The following is a 12,391-nucleotide window of genomic DNA, read 5'->3' as shown; positions in this document are numbered from 1 at the left end:
TTCCAGGTGAGCGGATACCCTGTATAAATTAGAAATTTTTTAATAAAAAGTCTTATTATTTTTTTTAATCTCTTTTTTTTTCTCAATACAGATTAACTTAATTAAATGTCATTTTTTTTAAAAACTTACTTCCTAATTTAAAAGTGCAAATTACATACTTAGCAAACAGATTTTTTTTACAATACTCTCTTCAAATTTAGTAAGCATTCCCATGCTGTGCAAATAATGCTGCATTATTATAGTACATAAAAATCTTACCTTAGATGTGGCATCAAATATTTGCACATCCCCTTTCACAGAGCTAGCTGGATATGCCAATAATGAATTACCATAACCATAGGTGAGGGCAATCAAACCTTTTACATTGGTTGCAGTGCCTGTAATTGCATGCATATTGTCCTCTTTCAAGTTCATAACATCTAGTATAAATATACTGTCTTCTAGGCACACAACAACATTCTGGAAGACATTAAGATTATTTTAAGAATTTTGTTGTGAAATAAATAGAAAACATAATAATCTTTTCAACTCCACATGCAAACATGAAAGTAAGTTAAGATACGTAATAAGATAAGTAATTGAGAATTGCATGGTCAGCCATAATCGGAAATTTTGTGGTCAACTCAAATCAGGAAAAAAAATTAACTGTGTTTTCCCTATTTATAGTATACACAATATATTAAGAGGAAACACCAATTACTGTGCTCTTGTGTGAGATATAGTGGGCTAACTATATTTATTAGTTTTAATTGCTGGAAAAACATCTGAACATATTTAAATAATGCAATAGTTTAGTATAGCTGAAATATCATGGTTAAATATCCCATAGATCACTCTTTGAGTGGTCATCATTTTTTAAAAGATAAAAATAAGAAACAAAATTCCATGTATTTTCCCAGTTTGTAAAGAAAAAAATCAAAATTCCCAGCATTTTTCTTGTTATTTTAGGTGATTTTTTAAATTCCCTGTATTTTCTAGATTTTCCCTGTTTTCCATGTGCAGGGATGAGAGTAGTCAGAAAGTAAAAAAGAGGAAATCCAAAAAACAAAAAAAAGAAAAAAAAAGAATATATATATATATATATATATATATATATATATATATATATATATATATATATATATATATATATATATATATATATATATATATATATAAACAAAAATTTGACAAAAAAGTGCGATTTTTAAACTTGTAAACCATGTGAATATAAATCCCGATATGAGACTTTTAAATCACGTAAATATGAAACTCTACATCGAATTTAAAAAATGCGAAAATACAAATCATGATTTTTTAATTTTTTGATCACGATGCATAATTTTTAAATCGCACGATATTACAACCACAAAAACGAATCACGATATTGGATTTTAAGCTCACGTGAATACGAATTGCTACATAGGGCTTTAAAAGCTCGTAAATACAAATCGCGATATTGATTTTTTAAATCTCGTAAGTAAGAATCGCACTGTACAATATTTAAATCGCCTGAATAAGAATCGCAACGTTCAACTTTAAAATCAGGTAAATACGAAAATCGAGATTTGATAATAAAATCGAGATTTTAAAAATGCATAAGTACAAAACGCGATATTGGATTTTAAATGTCGTAAATAAGAATCATAATATACGATATTTAAATAGCGTAAATAAGAATCGCAATGTGCAGCTTTTAAATCAGGTAAATACGAAAATCGATGATGGATATTAAAATCGCGTGAATAAAAATCGAGATCTGAATTACGAAAATACGAGCTATCCAGCCGACGGATAAAAAATACGGAAAATCTTATTTTCTGTGCGTGAAATCGGAGAAAATAACTAAAATAAGTAAAAATGCGGAAGGGTTAGCAGCTAGGGCGAAGATTGAATTTTCTGTTTATCTTTGAAAATCGTAAATAAATATAATTATTTTACTTCAATGACTGAATTTAAAAAAAACGGGATATTTATTTAAAAAAAACGAAACTTTTAGAGAATCGGAGTTTTTGATAAAAAGGCTGAAATTCGAGAGACAAAACAAATCTCATCCCTGTATAAAGGTCAACCAGTTTTATCCCAAGGAAATGATTTTTAGAGAAACTTCAGAGGGAGGAAAAGGGACTTCAACAATTTCCCTCCGCGGAAAATTAAATTCCTCATAAAACATTTTAACTTGGGCAAAAAAAATTTCAGCGGAAATTAGCGGGAAAAATGGAAAAATCTGAAAAAAAGCGGAAATCCGCGAATCCGCGGAAGAATCTCATCCCTGCATGTGGAGCGGCAACCTTGAGCTAGGGTCACCTCCCCATTATGAAACGGTTGACCGATCTCATTTGGAGCTTTACTTTTATCTATTTTGTATTAATAATTGTCGAAACTTGAATTTAAATACGCCAATAGTTGCAATAGCTTTTGGGATAGAATGCTCATCTCCCAAATTTGAATTCCATTAATGATGGCCAATATGAATTCTGCTGACCGTTCACAATGACCATAGCATTATCCCCAGTGGCAGACGCATCAGGAGTTATAATCCCCTTGCCTTCGGACCGTGGGTGGTTTTTATAGTTCTTCTCTCCATACATAATGCGAATAAGTAAACTCCTCCATAAAGCTTACTTTGTTCTAATGCTTAATATAGGAGTTCTCTTGTTTTCTGAGTTGAGTGCAAAATAACAAGGCTACTAGAGATAAGTTAGAGCTTTTTTGAAGGTCCGACCCTGCCAAACCCCCAGATCAATAGCGTTACTTAGAGCTCGAGATATATATGTAGGATGAAAGCTAAATTTTTCAGCCTTGCTACTCAAAGTCTAATCACTTGCCACTTTGATGTTTCATCGAGTGAATTAGTCATTAAAACCTTTTATATCACTAACTGTGAGAAGAAAAAAAAATACAGAAAAAAGAAAAATCTATAATTGAATGTGAAATTATATCATGAGTCCAAGCTCACCAGAAAAATTTTCAGTAAACAAGCCGGAATCTTATGTCCCAGTCTGGGCTTATTTTGTCTTATCTCTAAAGACTACATAAATAGTTGATAGTTCAATACAGTTCCCAAAAATAAGTTGGTTGTTCAATGATGGTTATAAAAATAAAAAGAAATAGGCCAAGAAATCAATTAATTTAGCTCTTCACTTACAGCACTTACCTATGAAGCCAGTCATTTTTGGTTCACTTGTTGTACCAGCCGTAATCAAAAATTAAATAATTTTGCAATCAATTTAGCAAACTCAGCAAGTTGGTTTTAGGTTAGTTAACGAGCACATTTTTCAAAATGAAATTAGTGTGGACAGTAATTTTGAAGTTATTTAGTGCTCAAGTGGAAGTTTTTTTTCTCTTTCCCCCACAGCATAACACAGTCTATCAAAAACTAGACAAGAGAATTTTGAAAACTTCATACTTCAAATCTAATAATGTAATCAATGTCTCCTTTTTTTAAAAAAAAATTTAAATAATTTTTTTGTGTTATAAATTAAATTTCAAATATTTCCAATTTTGCTGGTTTGTCAACGTAAATAAATGAATAAAATGCAGTAGAATTATAAATTTTTAAAGTCTAAAAAGTTCTTTTACCAGATAAGGATGAGCAAAAACTAAAAAGAATGCCCCCTAGTTCCTTGAAATAGAGAAAAGAAATAGCTTCCAAACAGTTCCAAAGAACCAGTTATGCTTACACAAACTATTAGTATCATAGGTTCATATTAAAGAAAGTATTATTAAAATAGGAAGGAAAAAAAATTGTACCTAAGAAGAAATACTCAAACCAGTGATTTGAAAAATTAAATTTTTTTGTAGTAAACTACAAGTACTTTATTACAACCACGAATTTAACCATGTAGTTAAACACGAATACAACTAGTTTACTTTAAATGCAGAGATTACAAGCTACTTTCTTAATGCAGTCTCTACTTAACTAATGTTAGGAAATGATTCAATTCACAATCATATTATAAAATTAAAAAAAATTTAAAATGAAAGAAAAAATTTGAAAAAAAAAATGGTTTAGAATAATTAATTGGCTTATTTCAAACATCGGAAATTATTAAGAGATATCTGTTCATGTTTATGTAAGCCAATTTATTATTCTAAACTACTTTTTATAATTTTCTTCTGCCCAACCTTCAACTTCTTATACTGTTCTTAAATTAATTTATAAATACCACAATATTAGAATACAAGGTAACCGATAAAGTTCTTGACGTTTTTAATGGCCAAAAAGAAAATGAATCATAGAAAATGTATTTATCATCAACACATCTTAATACGTAATAACTCATATATTAATCTATAATTTGCTCATATTAATGTGTAATATGCTCATAACCCTCCTTCCTTGTCAGAAAAATAAGCAAATTTCCTTCCGCCCTTAGATGTTATTTGAATGGGCCTGTGGGGAGAGTCGTTATCGACAATGTCGACCATTATCTATGAAAAGGTACCCCAACATAGAATCGAGTAAACATGTCTCATATTCAAGTGAATTGGAATTGTATTTTTGTAGTGGTAGGCACACTACAGGCTACAGGGTCCTAATTCCTTTCCAGTGCCTGCTTTACCGAGGTTTCACTATATTTTGCTTTTAAAAACATTTATAAAACCTGACATTCTCACCTTCCTATTCAGCTTGACAGATAGAACTGTATTAGGAAACAGTCTGTCTATGAGGATAGTTCCTTTATTGTAATTGTAGAGTATAAGACTTCGGGGGGAATTTAATGTTACATAGGCAATCAAACTTGTGAGGAAATTTCTCTCTATAATGCACACATCAGTCACCTGACCTTTAGCGGGTGTCAAATCTAGTAAAAAAAAATTATTATAGAAGACAAATTTTATGAAATTAACATTTCAATTTAATGCAAACAGAAGGCGAAAATGACAATTTTTGCATGAAATCCTAAACATTCCTCAAAAATTTTAATTTCCCTGTTTCCAGGTGTAATTGTGAGCCTAACTCAAAATTCCGGAAAATGATTAGAGTAAAGTCATTAACGACGCATTTCAAAAAATTAATGTCATTGTAAACTTAAATCACCGATATCTTCGAAACATGAAATTCTAAATAAATTATATGCGGTGTAATTTAAATGAATAACTATTTATATATCCCTAATCACATTTATTATTCTACCAGAAAAAAAATATTTACAAATGAAAGAGATGCCAACTATAAATTCCAGTTCTAATATTTTTAAATAAAATATAGAAGAATTGCTATTTATAAATGTGATCGAGCAATAGTAGTTCACGTCACACTAGACTTGCGCACTTTGGGCTGTTTGGGATGATCTGGGAGGAGACATACCTGAGGATGATTCAAAGACATGTTTTTACAAATTTAATCCTCCTCAGAAAGGATGGCCCCCCTGCTTTGGTAGCCCGATGACCTGCGCAAAGATGAGCACTTTAAAGTAAGACAATTTAATGGTCAATACCACACATTCTTGGTCTTTTCGTGAAACAGGGCTTTGAGTTCCAGACATTGTGAAAATTTATCAGATGCCTTTTGTTATATATGTGGTGAATAGTGTTGTCAAAAACTGCACGAGAAGCTTTACAGACTATGTCAGACAACTTTATCTTGCATATTTTGGCATGAAACTCTGAGACCAGGACAAATCGTGGGCTCCTCGTAAAGCTTGTGTGCAGTGTCTCAATGATCTACGCTTATGACACCAAGGAAAGAAGACTGCTTTACAATTGCCCAAAAACAACTTTGATGATTATTTTTGTTCCTGCCATATTCGTGGGTATAACCGAAAATAATCAAAGGCTAATATCTTATCCTGATAACATTCCATCTGCCATACGGCCCGTTCCTCATGGACCTGATGTGCCTGTGCCTCCAACTGAATTGCGGATCATCTCTTCAGAGTCTTCAGACTAGAAACATCCAGAAGTTCAAGGCTCCGATATTGAATATAAGCCATCTGTAGCCAGTTGATAAAGGCAGCTGAATTGTTAGGCTCCAGACTCAAAGAAAAAAACTTATTAGCCAAAGGAACATCTTTTTATTAGTCAGGAAATCTAGAAAAGAAATTTGTTAAGTACTTTGATGAAGAGGAGAACTTGGTCTGTTGTTTCAACGAAGACGACAGTTACCAGATAGTACATGAAAAATTGTTTGAGAGAATTCCTCTCCAAATAGGATTTTAGTAAAAACATTAATATCGATTTTACAAAAAATCCTGAAGTGATTGGGGAAAATGAAGATCATTTTCGAAATCAGCACATCAAATAACATACAAATCACCAATAACTTCTCTTGTATTTTTCAGAAACTTCAATTTCGCAGGCTTGTGTTATTTAACCACTAAATGCTTTCAGCTAATATTTAAATTATTTGTATACATAATTAAGATATAATTTGAATAAGAAATACAACTTTTTATTCAGACCTGACCTAAAGATGGTGTCTTGAAACTATATTTATGGCACTCATTAAAGCATAAGAAAGGATAAACAAAAACAAAAAAAATATTGAAGTAATAATTTTAAAAAATTGATAATTGATCGATAGTACAGTACAGAACTCGTTACTCGGAAATCAGAAAACCGGAAAACCTAAAAACCGGATCGAAATTCGATACATTTTCCCGCCATTTAAAAAAAAAAAAAAATTCCCTCATAAGATTTTAGGATTTTTCTTTCTTTTTTGAAAGGTGTTTATCTTACCATCATTTTGGAAATAATCATTAGTGTATTACTTCACCGTTTTTTCTTCTTTTAAAGATTATTTCCAAAAATTTTCCTTTTAGTTGGGTTTAACAATAAAAAAAATTTCTTTTTGTAGCGATTCAGAAAACCGGAAAAATCAGTTATCCGGAATAGCGATGGCCCCGATCATTCCGGATAATCGGTTCCCTACTGTATAAGATAAGTAATTAACTACTTATCATGTAGTAAAAGCATAGCAACCAGCAAGCTCAATGGGGAAAAAAAAAAAGAAATATAGCAGATTGTATAATAAATAAATTTTAAGAAAATTATTGCTCAATGAACTATAAAATAATCCAACTGTAGCGGATTTCAGGGTGTAATGCACTATGTCCTGTGACAGAATTTTTTCGGGATTTCTGCGACAAACTTCCCTAGCATTAATAATATATTTTTCTTTAAGATACTTTTAATTATAACAATTGCTAATTTAAAGTAACAGAAACATTGTGTTTACGGAAGAAAGTATAGAATAAAAACGTATAAAAAAATTTTATTGTAAAAGTAATATTTTTTAAAATTCTAATATTAAAAAGGCATTTCTCGCATTTTGTAGGTCGAAAAATGCCCTAATTATTTCCCCCTTCTAATTTTGTAAATTATTACAAAATTTAAAATTCATAAATAAATTATACGACAATAAATTAAAATTTGTACATAAATTAAAAATCATAAAATCTAAATTGTTAAATCGTAATTCCAAAATTAAGATCGACTACAAAATCACACAAATAGGATTAAAATCTTTCTACAAAAACTGTAACATTCTGCGACAATGTCGCCACAGTTCTGCCACGGGGGCACTATGCATGAAGAAATATGATGCTTACTTGTGTCATAGGTGGGAACGCATTCATAAACTTGGTTTAAATCATACAACATGTATCCATTCTTAGTTCCAACAGAAAGAGCACTAAAAATTAAAGAAAATCACAATATTACAAAGAATAAATATCTAGGATACAGTCAGCCTTTCATTAAGTTGAGCTTCAATATCAAATTTCTTTTCATGCCTTGAAAAAAATTTGATTCCTCTATCAGAATGAATACATTTATATATATATATATGTATATGTATGTATGTATATATATATATATATATTCAAAAATTTGACAAATAAGTGCAATTTTTAAACTTGTAAACCATGTGATTATAAATCCCGATGATTAATTTTAAAATTGCATCAATATATAAATATGAATTACATGCATGATTTTAAATTAAGAGAATATGAATCCCCAAATGAGGCTTTTAAATCATGTGAATATGAAACTCTATATCGAATTTAAAAAATGCGAAAATACAAATCATGATGCGTAATTTTTAGATCACGTAAATACGAATCACGATGCGTAATTTTAAAACAGCGCGAATACCAATCCCACTGTCTAATTTTTAAAGCACACTTAAATAGGAAAATCGATGTTTGATATTACAACCACAAAAACGAATCATGACATTGGATTTTAAGCTCGCGTGAATACGAAACGCTACATAGGGTTTTAAAAGCGCGTAATTACAAATCGCGATAATGGATTTTTAAATCTCGTAAATAAGAATCGCAATGTACGACATTTAAATCGCCTGGTTAAGAATCGCAACGTTTAACTTTTAAATCAGGTAAATACGAAAATCAATGTTTGAGGGAGGAATGAGGACTTCAATACTTTCGCTTCGCGGAAAATTTAATTCCTCATAAAATATTTTAACTTGTGCAAAAAAAAATTTCTGCGGAAATTAGCGGGAAAATCTGGAAAAAAAAAAACGGAAATCCGCGAATTTGCGGAAGAGTCACATCCTTGCTCTATGCATTTCTTCAAAATATAGCTGTACGTACAGCACGCAAAATTAGAACAAACACCCTAACTTTTGATCTAATGATTGGATTTTCACAAACTCCAATGATTAACAGCCAGTATAGTCTGGTTGGTAGGGCACTATCAATAAAAAAATTTTTTTTTAAAAATTGATTTGAAGGTCTAACCATAAAGGGACTTTCAAAATATGGGGGTAGGCTGCAATCTGGAAAATAACAACACAAATATGGCATATGGGTAGAAATTCCTAAATTAAGTCTCAAGTCAAAGGAACTAATAACTAAAAGATTTCACTAGTCTGTAGTATCTTCGCTTGTTTCATTTAGATATTAATAAAATCAAAAATGGAGTAATTAATTAACATAGAAAATATACTTTTTATATTGTCAATTAATTAGAAAAATGGAAAACAGAATTTTTATAGGCTTTAAACGGGTTAATTGTTAGGTACAATATTAAACATTGGTTAAACATTATAACAGAAAAAAATATTTTTAAAGTGAAATTAATTGAAGAATCATGTGTAATCTCAATTAACTATTTTGTGAAAAGCTAATAGACCAGGGTTGGGGTTTTGGACGTCCTAAACTGGTTTTGAATAGGACACATGGGTTTTACTGCCATAAACTACTTAAAACTGTCCTAAAGTGTCCAAAACCTTGCACATTTTTAAAAGGTAAAAATTTTACATGTGTCACCATTGTACACATAATAGTTAAAAATAAATATTCGATACTTTTACTTTAGTTTACTTTAAATTACTAACGGAAAATAATATAATGTAATATATTAGGAAAAGATTTTTTAAATAACTTTTGAAGCTTCACAATTCACCAAATAATAAAAGTGAATACCTTATCCTTTAAATACTGCTTATAATTATGCTTTTGCATAAGGATGAATAATGCAATATTAAAAATATTAATAAACTTTTTTAATAAAACATGAACTTGTCTTCATTTTTTTCCTTGTTTAAAAAATTAAACTTTTATTTTTCACATTTTTATTAAAATTGTGACATAATTTGAACAAAAGGTTTTTTTGGACAGGACGGTTTAAACCATGGATTAATCTATTCTGTCCTAAACCTTGCCCTAATTAACCATTCTGTCCTAAACTCTGATTAATACTAAGTAAAATTATTTTGTGGTTGTCCCTGATGGATTAAGTGGTCTTGAATCATTGTTAAATTCAATCCCTGTGCAATTTAATTCACAAATATAACATTCAAAATTACAACTCTTCAATTTCCACTTCAATATGAAATTGAATATTTTTAATTCAATGCTAAAATATTTAGTCCAGTTCCTTAATAGTTTTTTAAAAAAAAAAATTATAAATAGCACAAAAATTCGTAATATTTGGATTCGATGTTGGCGACAAAAATAGGGGAAGCACCCTTTTGTAATGTATTCCATTACCTAACAATGTTTTATATCAGATACTACGAATTTTACAATTAATAACCTCAGCATGCAACTAAGATCAAACTAGGAGGAATCTAAGTTTAGATATATACAATGACGGCAATAGATTGCTGCATAATACGTGCACATATCTCGACAAATAGTAGTTAATTAATGATTGGATAAGTCTGTCAAAATGTTACTAATGTAACATTAAATGAAAATGACAATATATGTCAATAAGTGAAACAAAACATACGTTGCTATCTGATTAAAATTCAGGTATAAGATGTCACGAGCTGATTCACTGTCTGAAATATTCATTTTACTCCAAATTTTTATACTTTAAGCATTTAAATATAAACGTCTAATTTTAACGATATTAGAGCATTTTCCTTCGCACGCCACAGATTTTTCCTTATTTTTCAAGTTGATGTTAATTACTTTTTTGACTAGGGCTTCGAATCATACGTTTCCGACTGTTTGATTTTGTGCAGTTTAAGACTAGCTTAAATATGAAATGCAAACAGATTTTTTATTAAGATTAAAGGTTATAAGCAGATGTTTAAACCACTCTTCATACTGCTACAACTTCTACTTTTACTTTTATAAAGCTAAGTTTACTTGTTATTGAAAAAACATGTTTTATTTTAGAATTTTGTTTGATTTATGATGTATTTCATAAATAAATTAGAAATATAGCTACACTCTCTTGAAATGGCTGTCCTTTTAAAGGTATCTTAAGATTTTAATTTGTCCCAATAACCTGCAAACGACTATTTGGAAGTTAATGCTTTTGCAATCTCATTGAATAAAGTTGTTGCTTTGACAACCAACTTTTAATTATTTTTATTTTATTGCATAACATTTGTTGTTTTATAAAAGCCATAACTATCCTTTCATCGAAGATTAAGGGAATATTTTTTTGTCTTTCTTCTCCAGTGTAATTGAGAATCTAAATTTCTCGATACGTCATCAACATAATCTTATTGTTCTAATAATCTGCTATGTTATATGAGGTATTGATTTTAAAAATTTCATAAATATCAGTTTAGTTTTGTTACATGATTATGAGATGGAAATCAATGATTGGAGCGTTGAAAAGGTTGCCCCTTGGATAGGGCACTTTAATTTGGAGCTTTTACTGTTTATGAAAGTACGAAACGTATCTTATCGTTATCGAGAAAAAAATGCAAATTTTGAAGTCTGTAGCAAATCTGCTGTATCAATACATAGAAACATACTGATGAATAAAGAATAAGAATGATATATGTCAAGTATTTAAGGCCATAAATACTTGCAGAAGAATCTGCAAGTCTTAGCAACTTCTGGGCAGCGAGAACTAAACATCACGGAATGGGACTAGTTCGAAAAGTATAAGTGGTAGCCACCTTTGAGCAAACCTCTACTTTTGTTTTATTTTTTAAATTTTCCTGTTTAAAATCCATTTGGCTCTGTGGCATAACTACCACTATAAATATTGAATACCAATTCCTTTCTATGTAAGATAAGACATGTTAACTTGATTCTATCGTAAGGTACCTTTTGATAGATGAAGATTGATATGGTCTATAGTTAATTTTCCTCAATGGTGACCTGCGGACGTGATATGAACTCGTCAACATCGATGGATGGTCCATATTAAGCAGTTGATTTGCTTAAAAGTATACTACTCAAAAGAAGTAAATCGGGTAAAGTAAACAAAGTCTCCCAATCAATAAACAATGTTGAGGAAAAAAATAATAATAATGAGCTCAATGCTATAAACAAAAAATGAAAAAGATATAATGAGCAAAAATTATATCAATAGAAAATTCAGTATAAATCAACTAGTGGTATTCGTTCATCGAATTCTATCACAGATAAAATTCTGGAAGGCGAGTAATGAGGCATAACTACCACTATAAATTTATTAAATACCAATTCCCTAGTATATAAGATATGTTAACTTGATTCTATCATGAGGTACCTTTTGATAGGTGAAGGTTGACATAATCGATAATCAAATCCGTTTAGATCCTTGTGATTATTGCAGTTTTCGCCACAGTCCATAATAAAAAAATGAACCCAAATGTCCTGATATTTTCTAACAAAGTATGCATACATTAATAAAAATAGCTATATTAGCATGATTATTTTTAATGTTCAACTAAAAGTTATATGGATAACTTGAGTTACAATATTATGATGGATTAGGAATGATGGATTAGGTATCTCAGCTTATTAGTTACTTATTTCCAACAACTGGACTAAATATTTTCATACAAGATCTTTACAATTTGTATTTATATAATATTTGCTGATGTTCATAATTTTAAAATTTGATGCTTATATATTGCTTTGTTTATAAGATTTAATTAGTAGAATTACAATGGATTCTTATTGTAAAATAAATTGCAGCAATTTTGAGATGACATGCGATTATGTAATTATTAAATTTGATTGAGATTTATGCAATTATT

General features: G+C 29.8%; 2 protein-coding genes across 3 annotated transcripts in view; one reads left to right on the top strand and one right to left on the bottom strand.

The window, feature by feature from the left end:
- Positions 1–10,410, bottom strand: part of LOC107449329 (WD repeat domain phosphoinositide-interacting protein 2) — a 36,630-nt gene extending 26,220 nt beyond the window's left edge. For both annotated transcript variants that reach the window (XM_043054053.3, XM_043054054.3), the window contains exons 1-4: positions 10,189–10,410; positions 7,536–7,618; positions 4,600–4,787; positions 259–459 (exon numbers count right to left, since the gene is read on the bottom strand). In XM_043054053.3, the coding sequence (XP_042909987.2) occupies positions 259–459; positions 4,600–4,787; positions 7,536–7,618; positions 10,189–10,253 (537 nt within the window). In that variant the 5' untranslated portion in view covers positions 10,254–10,410. The remainder of the gene's footprint in view (positions 1–258; positions 460–4,599; positions 4,788–7,535; positions 7,619–10,188) is intronic.
- Positions 10,411–10,488: 78 nt separating this feature from the next.
- Cul5 (cullin 5) overlaps positions 10,489–12,391 on the top strand; it is a 47,908-nt gene continuing 46,005 nt past the window's right edge. The window contains exon 1 of the mRNA XM_087164806.1: positions 10,489–10,664. Within this exon, the coding sequence (XP_087020932.1) occupies positions 10,647–10,664 (18 nt within the window). The 5' untranslated portion in view covers positions 10,489–10,646. The remainder of the gene's footprint in view (positions 10,665–12,391) is intronic.

The sequence above is a fragment of the Parasteatoda tepidariorum genome, chromosome 5 (assembly GCF_982258835.1).
Source record: "Parasteatoda tepidariorum strain Cologne lab strain chromosome 5, Ptep-v5.0, whole genome shotgun sequence".
NCBI classification, from domain to species: domain Eukaryota; kingdom Metazoa; phylum Arthropoda; class Arachnida; order Araneae; family Theridiidae; genus Parasteatoda; species Parasteatoda tepidariorum.
The sequence above is the reverse complement of the archived record's forward strand: the minus strand, read 5'-3'. Positions and strand labels throughout refer to the sequence as shown.